The 27,840-nt window shown below is 53.0% G+C and overlaps 1 protein-coding gene across 1 annotated transcript in view; it reads left to right on the top strand.

Moving 5' to 3' along the window:
* Positions 1–15,563, top strand: part of GALNT12 (polypeptide N-acetylgalactosaminyltransferase 12) — a 30,208-nt gene extending 14,645 nt beyond the window's left edge. Inside the window, exons 3-10 of the mRNA XM_045840968.1 lie at positions 88–277; positions 1,811–1,996; positions 4,560–4,677; positions 5,972–6,148; positions 8,352–8,483; positions 10,645–10,758; positions 12,627–12,773; positions 15,124–15,563. Of these exons, the coding sequence (XP_045696924.1) occupies positions 88–277; positions 1,811–1,996; positions 4,560–4,677; positions 5,972–6,148; positions 8,352–8,483; positions 10,645–10,758; positions 12,627–12,773; positions 15,124–15,264 (1,205 nt within the window). The 3' untranslated portion in view covers positions 15,265–15,563. The remainder of the gene's footprint in view (positions 1–87; positions 278–1,810; positions 1,997–4,559; positions 4,678–5,971; positions 6,149–8,351; positions 8,484–10,644; positions 10,759–12,626; positions 12,774–15,123) is intronic.
* Positions 15,564–27,840: the final 12,277 nt, after the last annotated feature.

Raw genomic sequence — 27,840 nt, forward strand, 5'->3', positions numbered from 1 at the left:
GGCCTCTTTTTTGGGACAGGGAGGCCCTGGAAGGACCTGGCTTGGGATATGTGGGGGTGACCCTTGTTGTCCCGCTTGCCTCCCCAGAGCACCTGAAGGAACGCCTGGCCGAGGAGCTGTCGGGGCTGCCCAAGGTGCGCCTGATCCGCGCCAACAAGAGAGAGGGCCTGGTGCGAGCCCGGCTGCTGGGGGCGTCCGTGGCCAAGGGCCACGTGCTGACCTTCCTGGACTGCCACTGCGAGTGCCACGAGGGCTGGCTGGAGCCGCTGCTGCAGAGGTTCGCGAGCTGTCGGCGTGGGGCGGAGCCTGAACCTTCCGTGACCGTGATCCAGCGTCCTCTCCTCCCGAGCTGGCTCTGGGTTTTCCCTTTCTTATAAAAATTAGGCTACCCATGCTTCCAGGCCCCTCATTACAAGTCACACGTTCTTGGGGTCTTTGCCAGGGGCCACACAGCACCTTGGAACCTGCCAGGCTGGTCTGCTGTTGTCCCTCTCACCCCTTTTAATAAGGTCCTTTATTTATCTGAAGACCTGGGCGTTGGCAGAGACTGAAGGCAACTTCCCCAGTTTAGTGAGCTCACAGTTTTCATTCTCTGGCTCACAGAGTCTGTCCTGAACAGTGCAGTTTCCCCTAACACTGTAATCCTTACCTCAGGGTCATATTCATCATGCCCCCGTAACTTTCTGGTGTTATGCTAAAAACACGTGTAGCTCAGGTTTGGCTGGTCTCTGTTTCTTCACACCATTTGTGTGTGTGTGTGTGTGTGTGTGTGTGTGTGTGTGTGTGTGACTCCTACGATTTTTTAGGGTCAAATTCTAGATAAAAGCCCCTAAAATGTAACCCGGAGAAATCTCGTGTTCACCCGCGGTCCAGTCTCAGTTCATCTTCCCTGGTGTGCCGCTAGATGCAGGAAAGCACAGCCAGGAGGCGTGCCGGAGGATGGCTGGGCTCTGGTAGTCATTGTGGAGGGGCCGGCGAAAGCATGCACGCTGGCTGGCGCCTGCCACAGAAACCCGTGGTGTTTCCCTGTGTGCGAGATGGTTCACAATGGCAGAGGTTAAAGGACAAGGATAGCAGTAGTCCAGGTTCTCTGCCAGCCGTCCCACGTACATGCTCTGGGAGTCTTCATCGTACCCTGTGGGAGTGTACAGGGTGGGGCAGAGGCAGGCTTACAGTTTATTTTGCATTGCTATTTATCAAGTATTATGTTCCCTGCGAACAACTGTAAACCTGCTCTTGCCCGAGCCTGCTCCAGTGTTACCCACGAGGCAACTGGCCCCGAGAGGTGAGGTGACTCAGCTAAGGTCACACGTCGAATAAGGGGCAGGAGTGGCATTTGTGCTCTAACTCCAAAGCCGACCCCTTGGGCAGGGGACATCTCTGCACAGGGATATGATTATTTCTTGACTTTTTATGACTCATTGTGATAAAACGAAGGAACCTTCTACAATCTTGAGAAGGTGAAAATCTGCTTTCTGTTTTAAAAGTTACCTTTATTTTTCACATGTCTTGACTTCCATAGAGGGAGGCATGTTGAGCTGGAATATCCATAGGTCTGATCAGAATATCAGAGCCGTGGGGCGTTTCATAATAAGGTCGGGATCCTTGCTCCCCACTTTCCCCCAAGAGAGTCCCCCAAGATGCTCACCTGCCCGACATGGCTGCAGACCTGGAAAAGAGAAGCAGGTCTTCCTCATGCACGCAGGTGCTCCTCCCTCCTAGTGGAAGGGTGAGGCGAGTTCATCCCCAGATTTCTGCATTGTCCTCCTGCGTCCGTCCACATGGAGAGACAGTGTCCGGGTGTTTGCAGGATCTACGAAGAGGAGTCGGCGGTGGTGTGCCCGGTAATCGATGTGATCGACTGGAACACCTTCGAGTACATGGGCAACTCCGGGGAGCCCCAGATTGGCGGTTTCGACTGGAGGCTGGTGTTCACGTGGCACGTGGTTCCCCCGAGAGAGCGGGTGCGGATGCGATCCCCCATCGATGTCATCAGGTCAGGAGTGATTATTTGTCATTCTGCGTATTTATGCATCATGGGTTGATTCTTGTATGTGCCCTGACTGGGGACTGAACCTGCGACCTCGATGGATTGGGACGATGCTCTAACCAACTGAGTTACCTGACCAGGGCCCAACTTCATTCTTTTTTTATGGCTAAAGGGTATTCCATCACCTATACGTCCACAGTTTGTTTATTCATCCATCTGTTGACGGACACTTGGGTTGTTTCCGCCATCTGGTTATTGTGAATAATGCTGTTGTGGACATGGTGCACTGTTACTTCTTTTGAGTCCCTGCTTTCAGTTCTTTGGGGTGCACACCTAGGAGGGAATCACTGGGTTCATGGTAAGTCCATGTTTAACATTCTGAGGACATACTGTCAGGCACCTGTTGAATTGGGGAGGTGAGTGGACCTGGGGGTGGCGGAGCCGCTTTGGCCAGTGGGTGAGCCTGGGTCTGAGGAGAGTGGGCTCGTGGGAGGCTCAGTGCTCATTCTTTTTAAGGTTTTATTTATTTATTTTTATAGAGAAGGGAAGGGAAGGAGAGAGAGAGGGAGAGAAACATCAATGTGTGGTTGCCTCTCATATGGCCCCAACGGGGGATCTGGCCCAAAACCCAGGCATGTGCCCTGACTAGGAATTGAACTGGTGACCCTTTGGTTTGCAGGCCCGCACTCAATCCACTGAGCCACACCAGCCAGGGTTCAGTGCTCATTCTTGAGGTGCGGAAGGAATAGTCTGGCTTGTTCCTTCCCTTCCAAGTTCAGGACCAGTCAGGAGACAGAGGTGAGAGTCAGGCAGGTGGAGATCAGGCTTCAGCTTTATTGCTGGTGTTTTGAGCCAGAAATGGCCTCTGTACCCACGTTTGGCATTTGCGTTTCTGAATCCTTCCGCTTGAGTTCTGACCTTGAGATGACTCACTGCTGCTGTCTGAAGTGGAACGAGTATGGAGAGTGTATTGAGAGGTGGGGCTGGAGAGGTCAGTGGGGTCAAGTCCAGTCCAGCCTTGAAGGCCAAGGAATGGGTGTGAGCTCTACCCTGAGAGGATAGCAGTGACAAAGGGATTTTAGCTGGAAGTGACCTTTGCCTGATGAATTTCGTTCAGGATTGTGCTGGGTGCCACGTGGTGAGGGGCCTGGGGGGAGCAGGGTGCAGGCAGGGACAACAGTAGGAGGCATTGCAGTCTCCCAGGGCAGGAGCAGATGGTGCAGGAGAAGGTGGGGGGAAGTGGTGGACTCAGAGTTGTTGTGGCGGGACGGTTGGGAGAGACGGAATGGGGGTGGGGCACAGCAGAATCAAAGGTACCTCCCAGGCTTCTGGAGGATCCCTTAGGGAGCGTCTTGCCTGACCTTTCATTGAACAGGTTTGGAAACTGAGGCACAGAGTAAGAAGGATCTTATCCAGGGTCACACATCCAGCCTGTGATGCCAACATAAACTCCCGTTGCCTGCTCCCCCACCGCCACCCCACACACATGCTGAGGGACGTTGTGGCCAGCTCCCCCCACCCCCTGTAATACCCTAGGCCTCAGTTTCCTCACCTGTGCAATAGGTACAAGCATATCCACCCCGTCTGTTTCCTAGACTTTGAGGATGAACACACGTGAAAGTGTTTTGTAGTCTAGAACCTTCCTTTCCTCCGGGAACCTTGCTGTGCTTTTCTCAGCTGGCCTAGAGTTTGGAGCGCGGGGAACATCAGTACTTTGTCAAGGCCTGGATGTGGGGCTGGAGGATCGAAAACTTAAACTTGGGTTCTTGGTATTACGTAGTTCCCCATTTCTGAATGTGTTCTTTTCATCTGGTTGTGTGCGGTGTGCTTACAGCTTTCTGCTGTGGTGAGATGGAAGCCTTGGGCCATTTCTGAGGAATCTTCCCGAGGAACCCGGTAGCGAGAAAACGGGGCCAGTGGAGGACACAAGCCAAAGCTGGTGTCCAGGTCCTGGAGGGGCGAGTGCTCGAGCTGGAGAGGAACAGGCCCTCGGGGAGCCTTTAGAGGCTGGTGCCTGTTACGATCTTCTCCTCACCAGCCGCCTGGGGGCCTCTGTGAGTGCTGGCACTGTGACTGGGTGCGCCAGGTCGCCACCGCCCCCCCCCCGCCCCCCGTACCTGCCATTCACTGGAGGACCGTGGCCTTATCTCCTGGTCCTCTGTGCTTCTAAAAGTACAGGATTTCTCTCAATCTTACGCCTTTGCTCCTGATGGCATCTTCTTGGAGAACCACCCTGTTTCTTTTCTTGGCTAACTCCCCTTTGTTGTTCTGCATACCCTGCCTCTTCCAGGAAACTGCGCTCCCCGCCTCCGGCCACCCCCCATGACCTCTTCTGTGTTCACACAGGCTCAGGGCAACTTAGTGAACCGATTTGCCCCACACCCAGGTCTGCCCTTGCCTGTGGAACTGCCTGTGCCCCCAGGCCTAGCTCAGTGCTGGGCGGAGCATGAGCTCGGGGTACTCTTTAGAGACGGATGACTGGACTGAAGGGCTTGTGGTGGGCAGGGGGTCCAGCTAACTGGTGGTTTCCTGCTGCCTGCACTGCAATGTGGATCTCGTATGCTTCCAGGTCTCCGACAATGGCTGGCGGGCTGTTTGCTGTGAGTAAGAAATACTTTGAATATCTGGGGTCTTATGACACAGGAATGGAAGTCTGGGGCGGAGAAAACCTCGAATTCTCCTTCAGGGTAAGTATTCCAGCTTTCTCTTCGGACTCATTCTTAACCTGTTCCCCTCTCTCTCTCTGTCTCTCTCTTTCTCTCTTTGGGAAGGATGGGATTTTATGAGAGCCTGGTAGACGCTTCCTCCATATTGTCAACTTGCCCAGCAGTGCTGAAAGATGTCAGTGGCATGCGCATCCTGTAAACACGCCTGCCTGCTTGTTTGAACTTTTAAACATACCTACTTTTACATAGACTTGGGGTAAGAAAAGGCCTCGCAAGTCACCTAGTTCTTTCCTCTCACTGAGGGGGGGGTGGTCTGAGGCCCGAGAGGGGGTGTGGCTCGCTCAAGGAGTGGGTGTCAGGGACTAGACTGAGGTCTAAAGTGAGGTCCCTGCCTGCTGGTCCCGTCCTTTGGAGACTTGTTTATGAAGTGGCCTCCTTATTTAGCGCGCTGACTTCCAAACTTTGACCCACCTAGAATTGTTGGGGAAACTTCTTAAAAGGGCAGATTTACGGGCACCATCCCCAGAGAGTCAGGCCCGGCGGGTTTATGGCAGGGACCAGCAATCTGCCTTCCGTGGTCAGCCCGCCCAGCGATCCCTCTGGATGTGACTCACGGCTGACACCCCTTGGAGAAGCCTGAGCATCTCCGTGGGGTTCCCAGTGACCTGAACCTGGCATTTCAAGTATCAGAAGAACCTTAGGTCAATGTTAGTGCTTTTCAGTAGAAAATTTAAAATTTTCATAATATTTTATGTGGTTTCCTGCTTAAAAAGCATTATTTAATAAACAAAAATTTGGCCTTTTGCCCCAGTGTGAATCGGCCTGGACGCCTCAGCCCACTGAGTTTCAGAGTGTGCTCCTAACGGTCTTTCTGCCTTCTCCCCAGGTGTCAGGCCGCTCTGCCTGCCTCTAGAAGCTCTTCCTTTCCCCCTTCCAAACTTCTCTTCCTACTCGCTGCTTTCCTATCTTCTGTGGCTAGGACACCAGGTAATCAGCCTGTATTTTACGTACTGAGTAGTTGGGTTCCCAGCGAGGTCAGCTCTGGGTACAGCCAGGGGTCAAGTGCGCGAGCTTTAGTGCATGGACTTGGGGTCTTGGTTCCAGGGCTCGTGCACCTTCGGGGCTGCCTTCCTACTCCGACTGCGTTCTGTCTTCCGCGTGTGCTGGGGAAGCAGCCTGCTGCCCCCCGGAGCGGGAGGGCTTGGAGGTGGTCGTCATGACGCCTGTGTCCAGCCGCCTGGCTGCGGGCACTGCTGGCCAGCACCTCCTTCCCCGCCCGCCCACTCACCCGGCCTCTTCTCTGCTCTGTGCACAGATCTGGCAGTGCGGTGGGACCCTGGAGATACACCCGTGTTCTCACGTGGGCCACGTTTTCCCCAAGCAAGCTCCCTACTCCCGCAGAAAGGCTCTGGCCAACAGTGTCCGTGCAGCCGAAGTGTGGATGGATGAATACAAAGAGCTGTACTACCATCGCAACCCGCATGCCCGCATGGTGAGTCCCCGGGCCCCTGCACTAGGCCTGGCCTCCTCCGAACAGGGGCAGCTGACTCTGGCCTCGGTGCCGTGGCAGACCTGGTTCCAGAAATAGAAAATTAGCTGGGTGCTCTTGATAGAGTATGGGAAAATGTTATTCCTTTATAATTTACAGTTGATTGTTAGTATCTGTAGTAGCTCTGTCCTGTATAGTCACCGCAAACACTGAATTTGGGAGTCCTGACCCACCGCTCTCAGGGGAAATAAATTCAGGGTTAGGTCCCCAGAAGCCTCTGGCAGGTCGACATTTTTGTCAGCCGATCAATACGTAACCTTGTTTTACGTGTTTCTGCTTAAAGACACCTTATTTACTACATGTTGTTGGTTCATTACATTGGGCTTGCGGCCACCAGTGCTGCCACTCATGCCTGAAAGAAGCCTATCAAACACACTCTTTCTCCATCCGGCACGTCACAGCCTTCTCACTCCGAGGCCGCGCTTCAGCACTCCGCTGGGGGGCCATTTCACACAGTGGAATCCCCATCGTGAAGCACAAAAATCTGAAAAATGTGGCACTAAACAGACCACAGAAAGGGTTCTTGTTTACAGTGTGAGAGCGGCACATTGGGTGCTTCAAATTGTTTGCCACCCTGTGCATGCCCTCACATGACAGAAAGCATGAGAACATCCCAAGTATTGAAAGTATTGATTTGAGGGTTACAACACATTTTTTCCTTATTTTTAAAAAAGATTTTATGTACTTATTTTTAGAGAGAGGGGAAGGGAGGGAGAAAGGGAGAGAAACATCAATGTGTGGTTGTCTCTGATGCGCCCCCTACTGGGGACCTGGCTCGCAACCCAGGCATGTGCCCTGACTGGGAATGGAACCAGTGACCCTCTGATTCGCAGGCTAGCACTCAGGCCACTGAGCCTCACCAGCTGGGGCCAATTACAAACAAATTTTAACAAATAGGTCCACTGCCCCTGCATGGGCCAGCTCTGCGTGCCCCAGGACACGGGTCCCCGACCCTGCATTCCCGTAGCTAGGAGGGCTACTTGGCAAGACCAGGTCTGCCCCAAGATTTCCTGGCCCCCTGATGAAAATCTCTTCTGATTCCTAGTAGCAGCCCTTCCTTCAGGCCCCCTCTGAAATTTTCATTTTAGAGACGAGAAAACTGACATGGCAGAATTGGCCCGGGGGTGCGCACACTGTGCAGAGCCCTCCTGGCCTCTCTCTGCCTCTGGGCTCTAGAGTCACTACTCCCTCTCTCTTGCTCCAGGCTGCAGGGTGGAAACACCTGCTCTCCCAGGCCCCCTGGTTTGGAACCCCAAGCTCCCTCTCCCTGAGAACTCCCAAAGAACAGGGTGTGAGAGGGGCACTGCGCACACCTTTTGCCCAAGTGCCCGTGTCCTTGAAATGGACATTGGGTTGCAGGCAAGGGCACAGTAACTCATCAAAAATGAACTTCTGGAAAATACACAGACATCTCAAATTCTAGGGAAACGTTTTATGTGTCATTACCATTCTATTAAACATGTGACTTTGCAAACTTTATTTAGTTGAACGTCACAGTGCAGGGACAGCAGTGTCTCCGCACTCAGCACCACTTGTGCGGCTGCCATGCTGAACGGGTGTTTCCTTTGTTGAACTGTCTGGGAGTTTCGAACCCAAGTTCTGTCCAGAGCACTGAACATCCACTAGTCTTTGCTAATAATGCAGCATTTTGCTCTCGCCAATGTCAGTGTACATTTAGACTTCAGTACATGGAGCACATTAGGTTTTCATGCACCAGCGTGTCTAGAAAACTTACCTGTGTTTGCAAGTGAGTGTCAGACATCAGTAGGAAATCAGGATGTCATTGTGCACGTGCGCTGCTGACATTTGCTGGCCTGTGGTCGTGCGTGCATCCATGGTGCACGGGTCTACGTGTCCAGTGCAGCCCCGGCATCTGGTTCCCTCATTCCATCAGCAGGCGCCCCATGCCCTTCCCTCATGCACCTGCTTGAAAGTGCCTGGGAATGTAATTGTGGGACAGTCTCACCTGCCCGAGCGCTGCCACTGTGTCTGAGGCTATTGTTTGCACTCTGGGTCCTACCCAGGGCCTGGCACACATTCGGTGCTCAATAAAAGTTTATTGCAGGAGTGAGCACCAGTGGGGAGAGGGGCCTCAACAGGAAGCACCATGACCTGCAGGGGCTTCACTGTTGTGTTGTTTTGTCAGGAGCCCTTCGGGGATGTGACGGAGAGGAGGCAGCTCCGTGCCAAGCTTCAGTGTAAGGACTTCAAGTGGTTCTTGGAGACCGTGTACCCAGAACTGCACGTGCCTGAAGACAGGCCCGGCTTCTTCGGGATGGTGAGTCAGGCGGGCCCGTGGTGGGCAGGGAGTTTCTGGCCCTCAGGTCTGGTCAGCAAACCCTGGGCAAGGAAGACCCCTCGGTGGGCACCACGGGCCTCCCCAATCCCAAACTCCTCTCCCTTTTCATCCACTGGTAGTCCTTCTCCCCACGCGTGTCTGGGGCTCGGGTCCAGAATGTCGGCCCTAGGAGCCATCTCGAAATCGGCGAGAGTAAACTAGGACTTTGGTGTTTCCATGTCCTGGTTTTTACTATCACCTTATAACATTATCTCAAATCTTAGTGGCCAGACAGGTTCATTTCCAACTCAGGGATCCCCAAAGCCAGCAGTGGGGAAAGGAGTCACTTCTGTTATTTCAAAAAATCGAAAAGGAATGCTTTTGGAATGAGTCCAGCTCCTGGCTGTTGTCTGGAATTGCACCAGGTTGGCAGGGGTGGCCTCCTGCGCCGTGTTCACAGAGGTGCTGGTGTTTCCTGGGAAGTCTTTGGTGAGCACCAAGCAGGAGGGAAATGCATTCAATTAATTGTCACTGTGAGAGTGTTCAAATGTACAGAAAGCCAGTGAGAACGGTGTAAAGAACCCTGTCCCTGAGGTTCTAGAATTGTCAAGCTTTTGCCTCTCTCTCTTTCCCTCTCCTGTGCTCCCCTCTCCCCCATGTTCTTTGTTCCAGCAAACCCCAGGCGCTGTGTCATTTTACTCCTGTGCATGTCAGCCTGCATCGCAGTAAAATTCGGACATCCTCCCACAAAACCACAGGCCATTGTCACTCCTGGTCAAATGAACGATGAGTTCTCGTTGTCGTTTACAATGCAGCCCCTATTCAGAGTCCCGCAGATTTTCAGATTTCCCTCAGGTTGTCTGGTGCGCCCCCTTGGGGTCCCAGCAAGGTCTGCACCGTGCGTGTGGTCAGTGCCTCTCCTCTCCTCTCCACTGTCTCGCTGATCGAAGGCTGTCCTGTCCCTCCTTTGCTCCCCCCGCCCGCCTTTGCTACCACAGTCGTTGCCCCATGGAGTGCCTCACTCTCTGGATCATCTGATTGTTTCTTTGTGATGACTTTTAAATTGTGCTTCTCTGACCCCATATTCTTTGCGAGGGAAGTGAGGTCTAGAGGTTTGACGGGAGTCGGCGTAACCTTCTCGGCCAGGACACTTCGCGGGTGTGCTTCGTATTTACGTCATGTCATAAAGGACGCACGGAATGCGTGGTCCTCCCGCTGTTAGTGATGCGGTCGGTCAAGTGGGTTCATGGAGGGTCCCCGGGACGTGCCCTGTTCCCAGGTTGCTTCACAAAGCAAAGGGACCTCGGGGACCTGGAGGGCTGTGCTTTATGAGCTGGTGGGTGGTGGAATCCTTCCTTTACGGCTGAGTCTCGTCATCAGAGCCAGGCTGGTGAGGAATGGACAGGGCAGGGCAGCAGTCGGCTTCAGGAGGACTACTGAGGGCACTTCGAATGCTCCGGAAGGAATGCGGGAAGTACAGTACTCGAGTTTTCCCCTGGAGGCATTGGAAGGGAGGAGGGAGCATGCAGCTTCCCGTGGTGTTTTGCTCTGGCGGCTGTTAAAGAGTTTTAGAGCCGAGATACCTCGGAGATGTCATTAGATTAGACAGCGTGGAGTGACGGAGAGAGCACTGGGCTTGGAGTCAGAGGCCCTGGATCCAAGACTCAGGCATCTCCACCTGTCACGGTCCCTTGGGCAAGTCATTGGCTCTCTGCACTGTGCTATTGCTGTTCTAGTCTGAAGGGTGGGCTGGTGACCTGGGGAGTGCTGAGCCTCTTGATCGGGTGCCCTCTGCTGATGCGTAATGCTGTAGGGGGCGCTCCGTGGCATGCCTGTGAGGCGACAACCCAGCCGTGTTCGGCCGGCGCAGTAATAAGGCTGCACTAAGGGCGGCGAGGAGGCTTGGGCTCTCAGGCCCTAACCAGCCAGTCTCAGCGATGCCCAGGTTTCCCGGCTGAGAGCGGGGGTTGCGGTCCCCGCCCACGGGGTAGAGTGGGAAGGAAGGCACTTCTAAAGCTAAGATGTGGGGCCTGCTCCATTCCGTGGAGCCCAGGTCCTGAGGCAGGCCCCTCCCTCACCCTTCCTCCTTCCCTCCGAGCCTTGGGTGGCCTCTGTCGTTGCGTGTAAATCTGGACCAAACGCCACCTTGTGTTTTGTTCAGCTCCAGAACAAAGGACTGAAAGGTTACTGCTTCGACTACAACCCTCCCAGCGAGCAGGACCTCACGGGGCACCAGGTCATCCTGTACCAGTGTCACGGGATGGGTCAGAACCAGGTGCGTGCGTGCTGTTCCCGGGGCCTGGCAGGTGCAGGCGGGGGGCTGGGGGGCCGCCGAGGGTTCTCTGCTCCGGGGTCATGGGTGCGGGCCTCTGGAGAGGAAAATGAGGGCCAATCTACATGTTTTTTAAAAATTAAATGTTTGCTTTTTTTTTCCATTATAAAAGTAACATATGCTCATTCCAGAACATTTGGGAAATCTAAAAAGCAGAAGCGAATAGCGAATGACAGGACCCAAAGCAGCCACTGTTACAGTTAAGACACACTTACTCCCACCTTTGTTCCCATGCACGGCCTTCAGCATTTTAAGTTCTTGTTATCCGACATCTGTGTGTTTTCTCTTCCACATTTCCACTTACCTCGTCCGGCTTCCCTTGTATCACTAGACATCCTTTGAGAGCATCCTTCCCAACGGCCCCTCGTACCTTTGGGTGGCTACATTACTGTTCAGTGACCAGGTCCCTGCCTCCCTGTTTCTGTGAATGTAAATAACCCTGCCACTAACACCTTCGGTTAGGGGGGAAAAAAAAAGTAAGAGAACAAACAACAGATTCCAAGGTTGGGTGACCTCCTTAGAACTGACTCTTACACGCAGTCCCAGGTGTTGAAGGAGAGTGCCACACTGCAGAGCAGGGGTCGGGCCGGCCACCTCGGCTGGGGCCTGGCGGGTTTGATAAGTGCCGTCCGGCAGGCTGGCTGGCCAGGGGGCAAGTCCTGGACGGTCTGAGGGCCAGAGTGGGACCCGGCCCAGGAAAGCAGACGGACCCACCGGGGCGGGGCTGGTGGAGGGGTCAGGAGAGGAGGGAAGCGCCGGTTCCGGACCTTCCGAGCCTGACCGCCTCGGGAGGTGTCCGACATGGGAGACGGAGACGTGGGGGTTCGAGTTTTCTTCTGGCCTGGGACTCCCACAGTTCCATTTGAGTGCGAAGCGCCGTGGGGTCAACGGCCAACTTTCACAGCTCAGACCCCCACAGCCTTAAGTTACTCAGGTTCTCCGGCGTTTTTTAGAACGGTGCTCCTCAACGGTGGTCCTCCCAAAAGTAACAGCAGCATCACCCGAGAGCTTAGAAGTGCAGAGTCTCAGGCCCAACCCCCCCCCCCCCCGCCCCCAGCCCGGAGCCCCAGTCTCTGGTGTCAGCCAACTCTCCGGGAGAGTCCTTTGAGAGGAGTTGCTCCATGTGACTGAAGAAGAGCCAGCCACCTGTGTGGGAACCTCCTAGAAGGGAGGGAGTGGGGCAGTGTGGGTGGGTAGCTGAGTGTCTTGCTAAAAATGTGAAAACACAGCCCCCTTGGGTCTCAGATGGAAGGAATCCACATGCCCCTCCCCCCCCCGCCCCGGGTGGGGCCGGAATCAGCGTTTTTCCTTCCATTGCCCTGGAAGGACCCAGCCCTCCTGTCAGCAGTCCCGTTGTCTGCTGGCACACAGCCCTGTGCAGTTTCCAGGGCCCCTGTTGCACTCGTTGTTCTTTGGAGGGAGGAGGACGAAAGGACTGAAGAAAGGAGAGGAAATGGCTGGGAAGGCCGCAGCGCCCCCAGGGGCAGGCACTGGGCACCGTGCATCTTTCCTGCTGGTCCGCACCTGCACGGGGTGGGCTTGGGCTCCGTGGGCATGAGGAGCTTAGGCACCCGCAAGGCAGACCTGAGAAAGGGCCCCTCCATCCCCACTTGCTGAGTGCCACTCCGGGCTGCGTGGAGTGCCGGAGGGACACGCAGGAGGCTGACCGGTCAGACAGGCGCATGTCTGCGGGTGAGGGGAGAGTGGGGGACCCTGACTCCCACACTCCCGTGGCCCCCGGCTCTCACCCAGCAGTTCCCCGCTTTCCCCGTCAGAGGGTGACCGATACTTGTTGCCTTCTCTGATTCTAGTTTTTCGAGTATACGTCCCAGAATGAAATTCGCTACAACACCCGCCAGCCGGAGGCCTGCGTGGCTGTGGAGGCGGAAACAGATGCTCTGGTTGTGCATCTCTGCGAGGATAGGGCCCCAGAGGACCAGAAGTTCGTCCTGCAGGAGGTGAGTGAGCTGTCTTGTCCGTCCCTGCTTCCGTCTGTGGGCAGCAGAGGGGAGCGTGGAGGTAAAGTCTGCCCTCCGGCGCAGTCCTGGCGAGTCTCAGGGCTGCCACCCTGTATGGGAGCCTGGGAAGGTCACAGTGCCCCTGAGCCCGTGGCCCCACCATTAGAGCCCCGGTGTCCGGTGTCGGCTGCCCTTTTTCCCTCCCTTCACTGTGGACTCAGTCCCCTCAGTCTCTCCATCTGCCTCCACCTGGAGCTGCAGGGGCTGGAATGGGAAGAGGACCTGCCACAGACGTGTTCTGAGATGAAATGGGGTTTAAACAAGCGAAACCATTCGTTGGCGTGTAAGGAAGGCAGGTTAGATCTGGGTAGAAGTCCCTGCACTTCTCTCAGCCTCCTTTTTCCCTCAAGCTCTAAACAAGCGGCGGGCAGAGAAGCCTCATCTTAACGCTAGTGAGGATTGGATACATGGCCAGGAATACATGTGTTCGTTGGAAACTGGGAAGCTCTATGGAGATTAGTCGTGACTTGCAGTGGAATCACCGAGGTCTCTCGGAGGGAGGTGGCTCTGCATCAGAGTGGGCGCTGAGGAGGAGCCGGGTGTTATTTCAGGCACAACAGGCGCGAGCTCCACCATATTTGTGGTGAGCCTGGGGTGCAACTCATAAATCGGTCATATCCTTTGACTCACGAAAAAGCACTTCAAGGAATAAAACCAAAGAAAATAATTCAAAAGAAAAAAATTAGTTCTCTTTTATCTCCATGGGAAGCTGTCATTCCCAGCCTGGCCCCAGGGGTGGAAAGATTTATCTAGACTGCTTATAAATAGGTTAATTCCAAGAATGAAAAGAAGTTGGAGTATGGTTTCCTGTAGAAAATGTTATGACTAACAACGTAATTGCAGGCTCCTTGGAAAAGCCAAGTGCCGTAGTATTGTCTGTTTCGTGTAAAAAATGAGGGAAATATTTCTGCGAACCCCAGAGTCTGTGACCTTCTGTCTGACCTCTCCCTTCTCTTCTTTCTCTGTACTGGAAGCCATTGTAAGTCCTCAAAGAAGAGTGATGCAAGATAGAGACTGTAAAATTGGTTTGAAGTGTCATTAAAATTTTACCTTAAATTTCAGTGACCATTTAAGGAAAAACCCGTCTCTTCAGAAGGCTGGGAGGAGGGCTGCTTTATTTAATTACAGGCATATCTCAGAGACTTTGCAGGTCCTGTTCCAGACCACTGCGATAAAGCAAGTTTTGCAATGTGTAGAGAGTCATGTTAATTTTTTGGTTTCTCAGTGCATATAAAAATGATGTTTATACTGTAGTCTATTACGTGTGCAGTAGCCTTATGTCTAAAAAACAATGTACATACCATAGTTAAAAAATACGTCATTGCTAAAAGATGCCAACTATCATCTGAGCCTTCAGCAAGTCGTAGTATTTTGCTGGTGGAGGATCTTACCTTCCATTTGTAAAAATACATTATCTGCAAAGCGAGATAAAGTGAAGCACAGGAAGATGAGGCAGGCCTGGATTTGCCTTCACATTATTCTGAAGGCGACTCGTGAGCACTTTTTAGGGTTCTCAGGGTTAACACTTTGGAGATCATTTTGCAGCGAATTCTACTCCTCAGGTCTCTCTCACCCTGGGATAGGGATGCCGCTGGTCGTGGACCACGATTGAGTTCCTTGGGGGTGCGTGCACCTACAGCGTTCAACAGAGAGAAGTGGGAGAGGAACCCGAGAAACTCCAGGACTGGGGGCGGGGTTTGCTGTGTTAGCTCAGTTTGGGGAAAGAAGGGGGGGCGGGGGGGGGGCCTTAAAGAGGATCCTTGTTGCCTTTCAGAGTTTGGGAATTGGCACGGTCTTAGAACCCACATCCTCTCTGGTAACTTGCTGGTCTGTAGCTGAGCTGGGACTGAAGCCAAGTTTCCTGACTCTCCATTTCAATACATCAGAGACAGGTCCCCAGGGATGGAATTAGTTGACCTAAGTGGAAGAGATTCATAAGGGCTCTTTGGTCTTGACTTCCCTGGAGCAAAAGCAGTAGGGATGAGACACAGTGTCTGACAGATCCCCAGAGCAGCCAGCAGGTGGCACCATTGGCCCTGCCTGTGGAGCCGGGACCCCATGAGCAGCTCCTGTGAAAGGCTGGCAGGACTCCTCTGCCAGCACACGCCTGGCCCCCTCTGTGCCCCTGACGGCCCTGGATGGTCTTTGTACATGCAGACCCTGTTCAGCCAATAATTTCAAAATGATAGAGTCATCCTGAGCACTTAGGAACACAGATTAAGGAGAAGGAGACTTGCTGAGAGGTGGCCTGTCATTCTCTTGACTGAGCTGTGTCTGTTATCTTCTGCAGGATGGCACGCTCTTTCACATGCAATCCGGGAAATGCGTTCAGGCCAAGAGGACAGCCGCTGGCGACGGTTTCGTGCCACTCCTACGGGACTGCGCCAGCTCGGACTACCAGAAATGGTTCTTTAAAGAACGCGTGTCATGAAGTGTCACCGTCCCCAGGAGACCAGCAGAGGAGGTGGGGGGCCCCTGGACATGGCACAGCAGAGACTCAGCGGAGTCCAGCAGCAGACCCGCCCCAACCCGGGCTGCTCCGTTTTTCTAAGGAAATCACTGTGCAATGTGCGAAAGTGGCGTGGGGTGTGGGAAGGGTGTACGCGAGCTTTGTGCTGATTCCGAAAACTTTAAAATTGTTCCCAGATACTCTATTTTTCACAGGATAATCACAAAACGTTAACACTTGGTTGTCAGAGAATTAAAAGCCTTTAAATATTTTTCTATCAAGAGGTCCTCTTCTACTGCCGTGTTTTTTTAGTCTCCCTAGCAAAAAAGTAAATGTTTTATTTTGGTAACTGCAAGGCTTTCCAGGCATAGAGGCGTTTGCACGTTTGGAGCTTAGACTCACGGGCACTCACCTGGATTAAACTGGTGATGCTTCAGACGGGGGGTCTTTCAGATGTGGGGTCCGACTCTTCTCCCCGTGGACTGATGGACAGTGGGACGGCCGTGCTGATCCCTTCAGATCACCGAGATAACCAAGGTTTATTTAATAAAGAGTGTAATCCGATTTCATGTTGCTGCCATGGTTGAACCTCCAGTTAAAATCTGTGTTGGCCAGAGAAGACTCACCGAAGCGCAGATCTCAAAGGAGCAACTTGGCGTCCAGGTGTACACCGACACAGATGTCCGCCACGCGGGGCTGGCTTCCACGCCGCCTCGCGGGGGTGCGGTCGGTGGCTTTCAGTAGTTACCACGGGGGTTTGAAAACGTTTTCGTGTCATTTTTAGTGTTTATCACACATTCACGTCAGGGAGAAATGTAATGGTCTCTGCAAAGCTCGGGTCTCAAGTTTGTTCATTAATAACATCTGGTCATTTAAATCGTTTTGTGCTGCAGCAGCTGCTGTGCCGGTTTCTCAGTGATTCTGGCTTGCAGGAGACCCCACATCGTCTCCTGAGATCTCATCAGTGTGATGGAGTCAGTGTGAATGATTTAAACAAGTGGTTGGGAGGGGGGCATGGCAGGTCTTCATTTTTATAGCCAGCCAGGTGTGAGCAATGAAACACATGCACAGTTGATTCAAAGTCTCACCTTGTGTCTCAGGCCCTCGGGCTCCTCTTCATGCGTATTCTCCGCTTGGAGGGTTCCAGTTAATAGTCACCCAGGAAAAACCCCAGTTGACCTGGCTTGGGGCCATCTGATGTGTTTGCACCACTTTGAACTTCAGTTTCTTCATCTGTAGAATGGGAATAATGGAACCAAGCTTTTGGCATAGGTGCCGTGTTCCGCCGGGTACAGTGTGCTCCTGTGCATAATGTACATCCATGGTTTTGACTCTAAGGAAAAAAACTTTGGTTTTAATTTTTTTAATTCAATTATTTATTGATTTAGATTTAGATACTTGTTTTTTATATTATAAAGAAATTTTAGCATTTATTTTTGAACATGTTATGGTACAAGAAGTTTTATGTAACAAATAATTACAAAGCACAAGAACAAATACAAGTTATCTCCGGCACTACCCATGTATAATGCGTATCCTTATTTTTCTATCAAAAATTTGGGCAAAAAAATGTGCATTATACACAGCAAAATACGGTATTAGGATAAACTAACAGAGCAAGGTGACAGCTTAGCTTAGTTCCTGGCATACAGTGTGGGTTCATTAAACTTGTTTTCATAAATGTACTTTATAAAATACGGCACTGCTAACTTCAGTAGGTGTTTATTCAAAAACAAATATTAAATAATTTAGTTATTTTGTGTTTATGGGATTAAGTAGTTCCTGAGCAGACAGGCACACAGTCTGGACCCCTCCAGCACAGCTCGGTTCCCTCATAAACGTGTGGCAGGGCCATGGTCTCCCCCATTGCCCCCCTGGGGTAACCTGTAAAGCAGGTACAGTGCCCTCCCAGCCCGTCCTGGAGGTGAGAGTCCTGCCTGCCGCCTCCCACCCTCTCTGCGCTGCCAGTCTGAGCTCCAGGCTGGGGGGGTCAGCCCCTCCCAGGGGTGGGAAGACAGTTCAGGCAGATGGGAGGTGCAGGCCGACCGCCTCCCTGCTGCCCCTGCTGCGGGCAGGGAGGCCGCAGGTGTGCTTGTGTGGGCGTTGGCTGAGCACCGCGGTCACACCTGTGTGTGGGGAGTGGCTGGTCTGACTCCTGCTGTCAGCATACTGTATTTGCAATAATTTTTAGGGTGGAAATAATAAAAATAATATTTGGGAGGTGTCAAGGGAAATATTTTCAGAGACTGGGAGGCAATTTGCAATATTTTGAAGAAGCTTTCCCCTCACTGGCGGGTGAGGGGTCTGAGCCTGGCAGGTCCCCGCCTGCCCCACTGGAAGGTGTGAACTGGCCCCAGTTCTGGCCATCAGTGTGATTATTATGACAATAACAATGCAGACAACACAGGTGCCTTTGAAACTCAGGGTCAGGGATGCTCATCGCTGTCATCAGACGCCCATTTACCATTTGAGAGGGTTCCTTTTTGAAAACGTGTGTAAAACTTCCTATGTGTTAGTTGAGAATGATCTGTTTTATTTATGTGGCTCAATTCTGGATTTCTTTATGGCTCGAGTGCACGTTAAAACTTAAATTCCCTTCACCAACTAGCTTCCTTTTTCTCATACTGGGGCAGTGCTTTTCACACTTTCACGTGTGTGGAATCACCTGGCATTTTGTTTAAAAGGCGGATTCGGCTTCAGGAGGCCCAGGATGGGGTCCGAGACCCTGCGTGTCTCACAGGCTCCCGTCCGGCACCATCGCTGCCGTCTGCGGGCTGTATTTTGAGTAGCGAGACGTTCAGGGGAGACAAGAAAGCTTCTGTTGGCCGGCTGCTAGTGTCTTGCTGTCACACATGCACGCCAGAGGGTGTCGTCCCCTCAGGAGACACCACAGCGCTGCAGCTGAGGCCGAGTCTGTGGGTCCAAAGGGGTCTCCCAGCCTTGGGTCCCCAGGGTGCAGCCTCGAAGTTCCTGGGGATCCTTCTCTTCCCAGTGCAGTGGATGGGGACCGAGGCAGTGGGGCGGGGGGGGGGGGTGGCCGCCAATCCCACAGCAAGTCAGGGACATCTCCCACGATAGCCAGTCATTGCACTTGGTGATCAGTGTTCTGAATTTGGCCTGGGTGTGAACTTTTTTTTAAAGTGTTCCATGGGTGCTCTTTTTAACAAATTGTGTCTTCAGCCATGGACTTTGTTTTATTATGTTAAATTATACAATAAAATAAGTTACTTAACAAAAGTTCTGAAGACCGTGTCCCGTGGCGGCTGCGTCACAGCCACGAGGGTAACTGAACGGGCCGGCGGGCAGCACTGGCCTTGCGGGTGGGGTTGGAAGTGCTGCCCACCAGATTCCTCCCGCTTACCCTGGACTTGGGAGTTTTGCTGTGGAGGGTATTGTTGGACCCTATAAGGCCGGAGTGTCCAACTCATTTTCACGGGGGGCCACATCAGCCTCGAGTTTGCCTTCAAAGGGCCAAATGTAATTTTTGGACTATAAATGTAACTACTTCTTCACTGGCCGGGTAGAAACAAGGTTGGGGGCCGGACTTGGCCTGAGGGCCTTGTGCATGCCGCCCGTGTTCCAAGGTCAGCTGGGGGAGGGGCGCTGGGTCCTGTATGCAGTTGTTGATAATCCTAATCCTAACCATTCCACAAACCATGCGCTGCTCTGAGCAGTGCCTTCAGGTAAATAAGCTAATTTAAGTCTCAGCGGCAGCGATTTAATTCTCAAAGGTGAAGACACTGACGCTCGGAGAGGGCAGGGTCACCCGCTCATCAGGGGCAGTGCTGGGATTTGAACCCAGAGAGCCTCTCTCCAGAGCTCACTGGTAACTGCTCTGTCCTCCTGCCTCCAGGGAGGGAGGGGAGTGACTAGCCCAAGTCTTGCGGCTCGTGTCCCATGACCTCGGGCCTTCTGCTCACTGTCAGCCCAGTTACGCCACACTGCCAGTTACGCAGGAGAACTGGTGAGCTCGCCCTGCTCAGAGAGCACGGGAGGTCCCAGCAGACTCACAGCTCTGGGCGAGCACATCTCTTTGCAAAAGTGCAAGGCTGGGAGCAGTGTGGGACAGCCCTGGGGGCTCCGACCTGCTCCTTGAGGTTCCCGTGTTCGGGTGCCAATCGGTGTTGCTCATGCCCACACTCTGCCCTCTTTCTGTTTCACATGGGGCAGGAGGGGGGAGGCGGGATTAGGAGGGCGTTTCTTCAGGTTCCTTTTGAGATTCTTGCAGGGAAGCCAGGGAGGCTCCTGATCCGCGGCCAGTTGGCTGCAGTTGCTTATCTAGCACATACGCGTCCTCAGAGTGCTTCGGCCCCTTGGGACCTGCTGTGCTGGCCCATCAGCCGGCCGGCCGTGTCAGGATTCCTCTGTGCATCTCGAACCTTTTTTTCCAAGGCAAGGGTCAGTGGGACTGATTGCTCATCAGAACTAGAGCTGGTTATTTCGGCATCCTAAAAAGAAATTGCCAGATGGGTGTGTGTCTACCGGGCAGCTCCCCTCATGAACTCCAGGGTGATTGCAAAGCACCACCGGATCCTAATTGCCAACTGTTATAAAAGGAAGCAAATTATCGGGTTCCAGAATGTTAAGGGACTTTAAAGTCATGGACTCAGCTCCCTCCTCATGCAGGAATCCCTCCTAGTCCCCAACACATGGTCAGCTGCCCCTGGCTTGTCCGCTGCTGGTCAGGGCTACTGCTCCCTTTTGGGCTACCCTGTCCTGTCCTCTTCTTGGATGCCTTCATACGAAGCTCAGCTCCCTCGACCTGGAGCCTCCCTCCCCGCTCCAGATCCCCCTCGCAGGCCGCCCCAGGCTGTTCTCCCCGCAGGCTGTTCTCCCCACCGCACAGAGAGCCTGCGAGGGGGCTTCTGCACCCGAACCTGCTCTGCCCCAGGGTAGCCAGCCCGGCTTCTTCACACCATCCATACAGGAGGCGCTTTTCACCGGAGTTCTGGGAGGGCGGGTGAGATAGATGTTTGCATTCAACCTGCTGTGTTTAACCAAAGGCCAAGACTCTCTGACTCCCATCCTGCAGGGACCCCAGGCTCCCTCAGGTTAGCCCAGGGCGGTGAAACGGCCTCAATAGGCTGCCTGGTGGGAGGGGTGGTGTGTGAGACCAAAAGAGAGAGAAGGTGTAAGAGAACCTTCGTTTTCCATAGTAGGAAGTCAGTAATAATGGTCCAAAACTGAAAAATCACGAGAAAGCAGGGCTAATGGTATTCGAAATATGGATGCAAATGCTGGGAGACCAGGTGGAAATGGTGCAAGTGGAGGCCTCTTGGGAGCCAGGCGGAGGGGGGTGGGGAGGGGTGGGGGTGGGGAAGGGACTGCTGCTTTTAGTACAGACCTTGAGTATCACTAGGCTCTTTGACCTAAGTACATGTCCTTAAGCTAAAGTACATTTGGTAAAAATCACCTTTAAAAATTCTCCTAAGTGGAGTCTTGAGTCCAAATTCTTGTTAGTAGGGAAGTAATTAAGGGCCTGGGTTTGGCTTTATTTGTCAGGATACATTGAAGAGAGGTTGGGTTTTGTAGGAGGGCGGACCTGGATATAAATTCCCTTTGGTCACTTGCTAGCTGTGTGACTTTGGGCAGGTTCCTTAACCCCTCTGAGCCACAATTCCCTATGGAGTCATGCTGGTACCTGACTCCAACAGGGTGGCGAGGACTAAATGAGATGAGATGGGCAAAGTCCGGAGCACAGAGCGCCAGCCCGAATGGCCGCTCAGGGCCTTTACTGACCAGAGGGTCTGAGGTGCTCCACCCCAGAGAGACCCTGGGGGCCAGAACAGCCTCCGAAACCACAGGGCTACGTCCGGGATTCTGCACTGTTTGCAGTCTGGGGCAGGACAAGCGAACAAAGAACGTTCTGGAAGCTTCCCCAGTCCTCCTCCTCCTCCTGCCTCTGCAGGGAAGCTAATTTTTTAACTGTTCTCTCAGAAGTAGTTCATCCCTGGGAAAACTGAACCCAAGAGCTGCGAGGAGTTTTGAGGGTCATTTCAGTCCAATGTTTTCTGTGTCGAGTGGGGGGAGGGGTCTGGGCCCCTTCATCCTCTGTGCCCGGAGGTCGGACAGGAGAGGAGGTCGGACAGGAGAGCTGGAGCTTCGGCTGCCCCGAAAAACCCCAGCAGCCCCAAGGCCCTGAGGACTCGGGGAGTTTGTCCTGAAGTGGACTGGGCTCGGCTCTCTCCTTTTGGAACCAGAAGCTAAAGGGAAATAAACTGCCTTTTCTGGGTAAGATTCTAGACAATTCTGGGAACTTGTGTGCAGAACTAATTGATTTATGGGGACCCAGCTGTGCAGAACTGTACAAAACAGGGATCCGAGAAGATACACTCCAGATGTGGCTTCATTAAAGGCAGGGGTGGAACACTGGGGTTAAAAGGCTTCTGAGGTTCTCTGGGCCACAGAGGCTTTGAGAAAGTGTGGCCAAGGGCCCGTGGTTTCCAGCTGCTGAGTCCGGGCCGGAGAGCAGCTTAGAACTAGGTCCTTCTGCCCAACCTCTTAAAACCACTTGGGACCCTGTGGCTCAGAGAGGGAAGGGGCTCGCCCGGCATCACACAGCCAGGGGAGGAGATGAGGCTGGGACCAGAATCCACACTTGCTGCCGCCAGGTCCCATCACCTGCCTTGACTGCTCACTCCTGTTTTTCAGAATCCAACCAAACCAAGGCTGTTTTCTTAATTAAATGTTGAGGGAGACCTGGCTGAAAGACCCCTTCCCCACCTCATGGGCTCCTGAGACGATTAGCGACATCTCCCAGATCTGGACTCAGTGGTACTTTGTCAGGTGCCTGTTCTCTGTCCTCCAAGGGCAAGGGCAGGGGTGGCCCACGAGAGGGCAGGGGGACGCTCTTCAGCTGCATTGCCTCTGTTGGGAACGGATTTTGGTTACGAGAGTTTTGAAAAACGAGTTTGGTAGGTCTCCGACTACGGTGTTCCTGACATACGCGTTTTTTTTCTTTAACACGTTTTATTTTCCAGACTGCTCAAAACAAGAGGCTCTGCTGAAAGTTTAGTTTAGAAAGCATACAAGAATATATAGAAATCACTTAAGTTCTCACTACCCAATGAGAGCTCCATTTGGAAGTACAGTTGGCCCTTGAACAGCACGGGTGTGAACAGCGTGAGTCCACTTATGTGGGTTTTTTTCAATGAATGCAAGCCATGCCGTACATGTGTTTTCCCTTCCTCATGATTTTCTGAATAACATTTTCTTGTTCTAGCTGGCTTTATGGTGAGAACGCAGTACATAACACCTATCACATGCAAACACGTGTCAGCCGACTGGTATTGGTGAGGCTTCCTGTCAGCAGCAGGCTATGAGTAGTTAAGTTTGGGGAGTCAAAGTCAGACACAAATTTTGGACTGCGCGGCATGGGGGTGTTGTCACCTCTAACCCTGTATGGTTCAAGGGTCAACTGTATTTTTTCTTAAGTCTTTTTATGTGGCTGAAATTGGCTCAATACTGGCTTTTGCCAAATGAATGTGGTTCCATCCTTTAGGGAAGTGCATAATAATTCTCCTTCCACCCTGGCTGACATAGCTCAGTGGATTGAGTGCGGGCTGCGAACCAAAGTGTCGCAGGTTCGATTCCCAGTCAGGGCACATGCCTGGGTTGCAGGCCACGGCCCCCAGCAACCACACATTGATGTTTCTCTCTCTCTCTCCCCCTTCTTCTCCCTCTAAAAAAAAAAATAAAATCTTAAAAAAAAATAATTCTCTTTCCTTGGCCCACAACGGGGGCTCAGAGGCGTGGAGACCACAGGCATCCCTCGATTTTTCCCAGCTCTGGGAGCAGACCTGAGCTCCATTCCAAACGCCGAGGTTTCAATAGCAGTTACTCTCACCGCCATTTGCTAAGAGTGTGCTACTTACAGGCCAGCGAACTAATTAGGTTTTCCTTTGTTACCTTGTTTCATCTTCACAACAGTGTTATGAAAGCGGTATTTTCTAGCTCCAATTTACAGGGGAAGGAACTGGGCCTCAGTGAAAACGGGTCCCATTCAGGCTGACGGGAACTGAGTTCAGTGAGATTATCCCCTTTATTAGTGCAGCCAAATGACACACGACTTTCCCGACAGCCTCACTAAGACTGCCTCTTGAAGGTCTTTGCATTGTTCCTAGAGAATTCCTCTCCATCGCTCTGGCCCACAAAACACTTCCCCTACCCTTATGATAATTTCTCTGAGGCAACATGACTCAGGGAGAATTCCTGGCAACGGTATTACCAAAAACAAAAACAAAAACAAAAACAAAAAAACACCCTTCTAGCAAAGCTCCGAGCACTTAGCACTCATCCAGTACCTGGTGGCTATTATTATATAAGGTGGGCAACACTGTTTGGTGCCCTGGGTTCCCCTCTGTTCCCCACAGAACACAGCTGAACAATGTGCTAAAAGTAGCATCTTGCTTAGGAGGGGCCCGTCCACTGTGGCTGGTCTCTAAGGTAGTTTCCAGAAGCATCCTTCTCCTCCAGCAACTGGCAGAAACAAGAAACCAAGAAGATGCTCCCTGGAATTTGGTTGGGTCCATGGGCCCCATGCCTGGCCCTGCCCTTCCCTGGGGTCTCATCCCTCCCCCACTTTGCTGGAGTGGTGGGTCTGCTGTCTGTCTCTGGAGCGTCCCGCCCCCCACCGGCCTCGGAAACCGGGACAGTGAAGTGGGATTTGAGGCTGCTTCTGCTACTGGTGCCTCAGGCACGGTGCTCGGAAGAGACATTCCTCAAAGCGGGTGGAGCCGTCAAAATGGATTTTAAAATATAGGTTGTATTTTATTTTAATTTTTGGTTGCTTTCTAAATTTGGTCACAACTGCGTCTTGTTCTAAAACAAGAGAAAGGAAGCAGCTGCCCTCCGGGAGTTTCCAGGGAGAAGGGAGGAAAGCCCTCGGCTTCTCTGCCGATTGTTCTGCTTCCTTCCTGAGAGCTCCACAGCAGCCCTGTGGGCGTGGAAGGGGACAGACGTGGACCCGAAGGTGCCCGGGAGGTCTCCCTGACCTGGGAGCTTCCGGTAGAGTCTACCGTCACCAGCCTGTGACAACTCACCAAGGCTACTGGCCCCCTATGTGTGCGAGAAACACAGGCACTCCCCACTCCTGCATCCTCACCCCGGCACGTGAAAACCCCTTGCACGCAGACAATTATGACTCAAGGTTGGCACAGGGAGGTGGGAGGAACCCCCAAAAAGGGCCGATCTCATCACCATAGAGAAGTGCCTTCTGCGCCGTCTGGAAAGGCTGAGCAGGCTATGGGTAGGCAGGGGGAGGGCGGTCCAAGGGGTGGGCAGCTGGGCCAGGAATGGAGGGTAGGGGTGTGGCTGCAATGTGGGAAGGGAGGCTGGGGACAAGAGGCCAGGTCCTAGCTGGTCCACACCTTGAGGGGGTTGGGTGCCAAGCTGAGGAGTTTAGACTTCAACTTGGGGGCCAGGAGGAGAATTACAGCTGGCTCAGGAGTGGTTTCCTCCCATTGCATCATCCTTCCTTGAGTGTCCATTCCCCACGAGCGAGCTGCAGAGGGCTGGCATTCTATCACACTGTGTGGTTTGGCTTCTGTCCCCAGCCCTGCCAAAGTCAAGGATATCTTGTTTGCACAATCCCTTGAAAAGTTTTCTTCCTCATGTTTCTGCATCTGACCACTGCCTTCGGCCTGCTCCATCCCTGTCTCCTGCTGGCACTCTCTCCTCTGTGGCTCTGGTCTCCACATTTCTCAGTTCCCCACTCGCCGCAGACTCTTCTCAGCCACTCCTGCAGGCTTCCTCTGCCGCATGCCTGAGCCACCTTCCCTGGGATGCTGCAGGGTCCTCTCGTGGCCTCTCACCTCCTCTCTGGGCGATCTCAGACACAGGCCCGGCTTTACTACCAATGGTTATCCGTGTCTATCAGTTAGGAACTGTGTATCAGAAACCCGAAAAACAGTGGCCTATGGACTTAGAGGCTTTATTTTCCTGATGTCAGAAGGTGTCCAGAGTTAGGCATTTCAGGGTCGGTGGGGTGGCTTCATGGTGCTGCTAGAGATGGAGGTTTCTTCTGTCTTTTCAGTCAGCCATACGTAGCAGGTTCCCGTCACCCTGTGGTGATAAGATGGCACACCCCCTCCAGGCACTGAGTTTGTCTCATTCTAGGAGAAGAGTAAAGGGCAAAGACCTCAGCTGAGTCTGTCCCTCATTAGGGACCTTTCCCATCTCGGTATCAGTCAGGCATTGCCACAGTAATGCTCAGTAACAAACACCCCTCAACTCGGTGTAACAGGTCAGTTCAGGCCAGGCTCTGCTGGGCGGTGCTCCAGACTTGGATCAGCTGTCTCGGCTCTAGGTCAGCTCCCAGTGCACCAGTTCCGGGACAAGGCTGGACAAGCCACTGTTTCCCAGGGCGGGCTCTTCTAACAGCAAGTCATCCGGGCAAGAAGCAAGCCAAACCGCAAATGAATCTAAGGTCTCTGCTTATTCCCTCTGTTGGCTTTCCATGTTCAGTCACACAGCTAAGCCCATCAGTGGGTAGGTCCTCACACTCAGTCCATGGTAGGAGAAGAGGAGAATGCATATTTGTTGAGTAAAAATCCACATGAAATGATCTCACCGTTCAGTTTGGGTCATGTCCTCCCTTTGCTGCAAAGGAGCTGAGACATGTGTTTTTCTAGTTGGAGCGTTGCCATCCCAGACAAGTCTGGAGGTTTCGATGGGAGGGAAGGAGAGGAGGAAGGAAGTGGGGCAGGCGCACTTTGACGGGAGCCTCCAGGTAGCAAACAGTGAGGTTAGAGACCACACTGGTTTCCAGTGACACTAAACACCTTACCTTTGTGAAGCCTCCAGGGCAGAAAGACAGGCCATGTCATAAGACTTAGGTGGCCTCCCTGTCCCTTCTCCTACTGTGACATTTCACAAACCCCCCTCCCAGTGCTGTCCTAGGCCCCACTGCATGGTGGCACAGAGAGAGCATGATCAGGAGGGCTGGGAGGGTCATCAATGCTGTCCCCACTTGGAGTTGCTTGTTCTCTGTCTCTTAGTGACATGTCCGCCGGGTGAGTCCTGGCACGTGCTCGTCAGCCCTGGAGGGCCCGGCTGTGTCTTGTAGTCCCGCACCATGGTCTGGCACCTCCTTTGCAGCTTCAATGACGCTGACCACTGTCAAATATACTCAGGTCCTAGTGCCAACTACTGAAGAGGAAGGCGCAGAATAACGTAAGACAAGAAGAGAGCGTGTGGGAAGGTGGAAGCTGCCCCGCCTCACCCGGAGGAGCACAGGGAGGAGGAAGCTCACACTAGACCGGACTTGCCGTTCCCAGGGCAGGGAGTCCACAATGGCTCCCGGAGTCCATGGCGCTCTTAAGTCTCTCGCTCACCACTGGCGACTCGCAGATGTCTCTGCACACCGGGTCTCTCCCTAGCCTGCTGCCTGCCGAACACCTCCCCCTGCTTCTCCCATCGACTCCGCAGATAACACGTTCTAATCTGGACTGTGCACCCTGACACTAAGAAGGGCTCCTGGTGGCTAGGTGGGCTAAAATTTAAAAACAAAATAAAATAAAGCAAGCTTAGCCGTCATTTCTGCACAGGGGCCTCTCACGCAAACTGCACGTTACAGAGAAGCCTTTGCACTAACCTGCCTGCCCCCGCGCCATCAAACTACCTGTCAGGTGTGTGCCTTCCAGCCAGCCCTCGTAGAGAGTTCTTCTTAGAGTCCTATTTCAACCAATAGGACTGAGATGTTCCCTATCCAATTGGAGCTGCGCAGTTCTGACCAATCAGAGTGGCTCTATTCTGACCAATCAGGGACCAGGGGTAGGGACTTCCGGCTCTGACAGCCAGTTCCTCCCTGGCTCCAGCATCCTTTGCAGTGAAGGCTGAAGGTCTGTGTCCCCGGCTGGGACCGAAACACCAGAGCGGAGTGGAGCTGCCTGGCGAAGATGCTGTTTTCACGGCTGTGATGCAGCACCGTTGAGCTGTGTCCGTAGCAGTGCCATTTTCACAGCCGTGCCACGTTATTGTTGAGCTGTTGGCACTAAATAAAGTTTCCTTCTTCACCGCGCCCCAAACTGGGGATTCCGGTTGGCATTGAATTGGCGCCAATTGCCATCAGTTGACAGGATTCATTGTCTCATTCTCCCCTAACCTGCTGTTTTTCCTCCCATGCTGTCCACAAAGATGGAGAGGTGTGATTCATCTCCCTGGCTTCTATTTCCCTTTACTCTGGCGGGAACTCCAGTGTTTCCTCAGGAACTACCCCTTCCCCTCTTAGTCTCCGTGGTTTGTATGGCCCCACCAAAGCTCAGGGATCAGGTCCAAGGCAATTTGCACAAGCATAGTGATTGGTTCCAATTAGAGGGAATCTCAGAACTTTTGTGGAAACGCTAAGACACAAGCTCTTGTTTATTTCTACTGAATTGAAACCTAGAAGGATATAGTTCAGAGAGATACGGGCAGCCATTTTGTGACCATGAGGCTGGCAGTTATCTTGTGCCTTGTGGAAAGATCCGTCATGAACAGAGTCAGCACAGGGCACCTGCGTCAGGGATGGAGAGAGAATAAACTGATGATGCGGTTTGAACCTCCGGATCCAGGTGTGCC

Source organism: Phyllostomus hastatus, unplaced genomic scaffold, assembly GCF_019186645.2.
Source record: "Phyllostomus hastatus isolate PE091 unplaced genomic scaffold, TTU_PhHast_1.1 phas_contig_34, whole genome shotgun sequence".
NCBI classification, from domain to species: domain Eukaryota; kingdom Metazoa; phylum Chordata; class Mammalia; order Chiroptera; family Phyllostomidae; genus Phyllostomus; species Phyllostomus hastatus.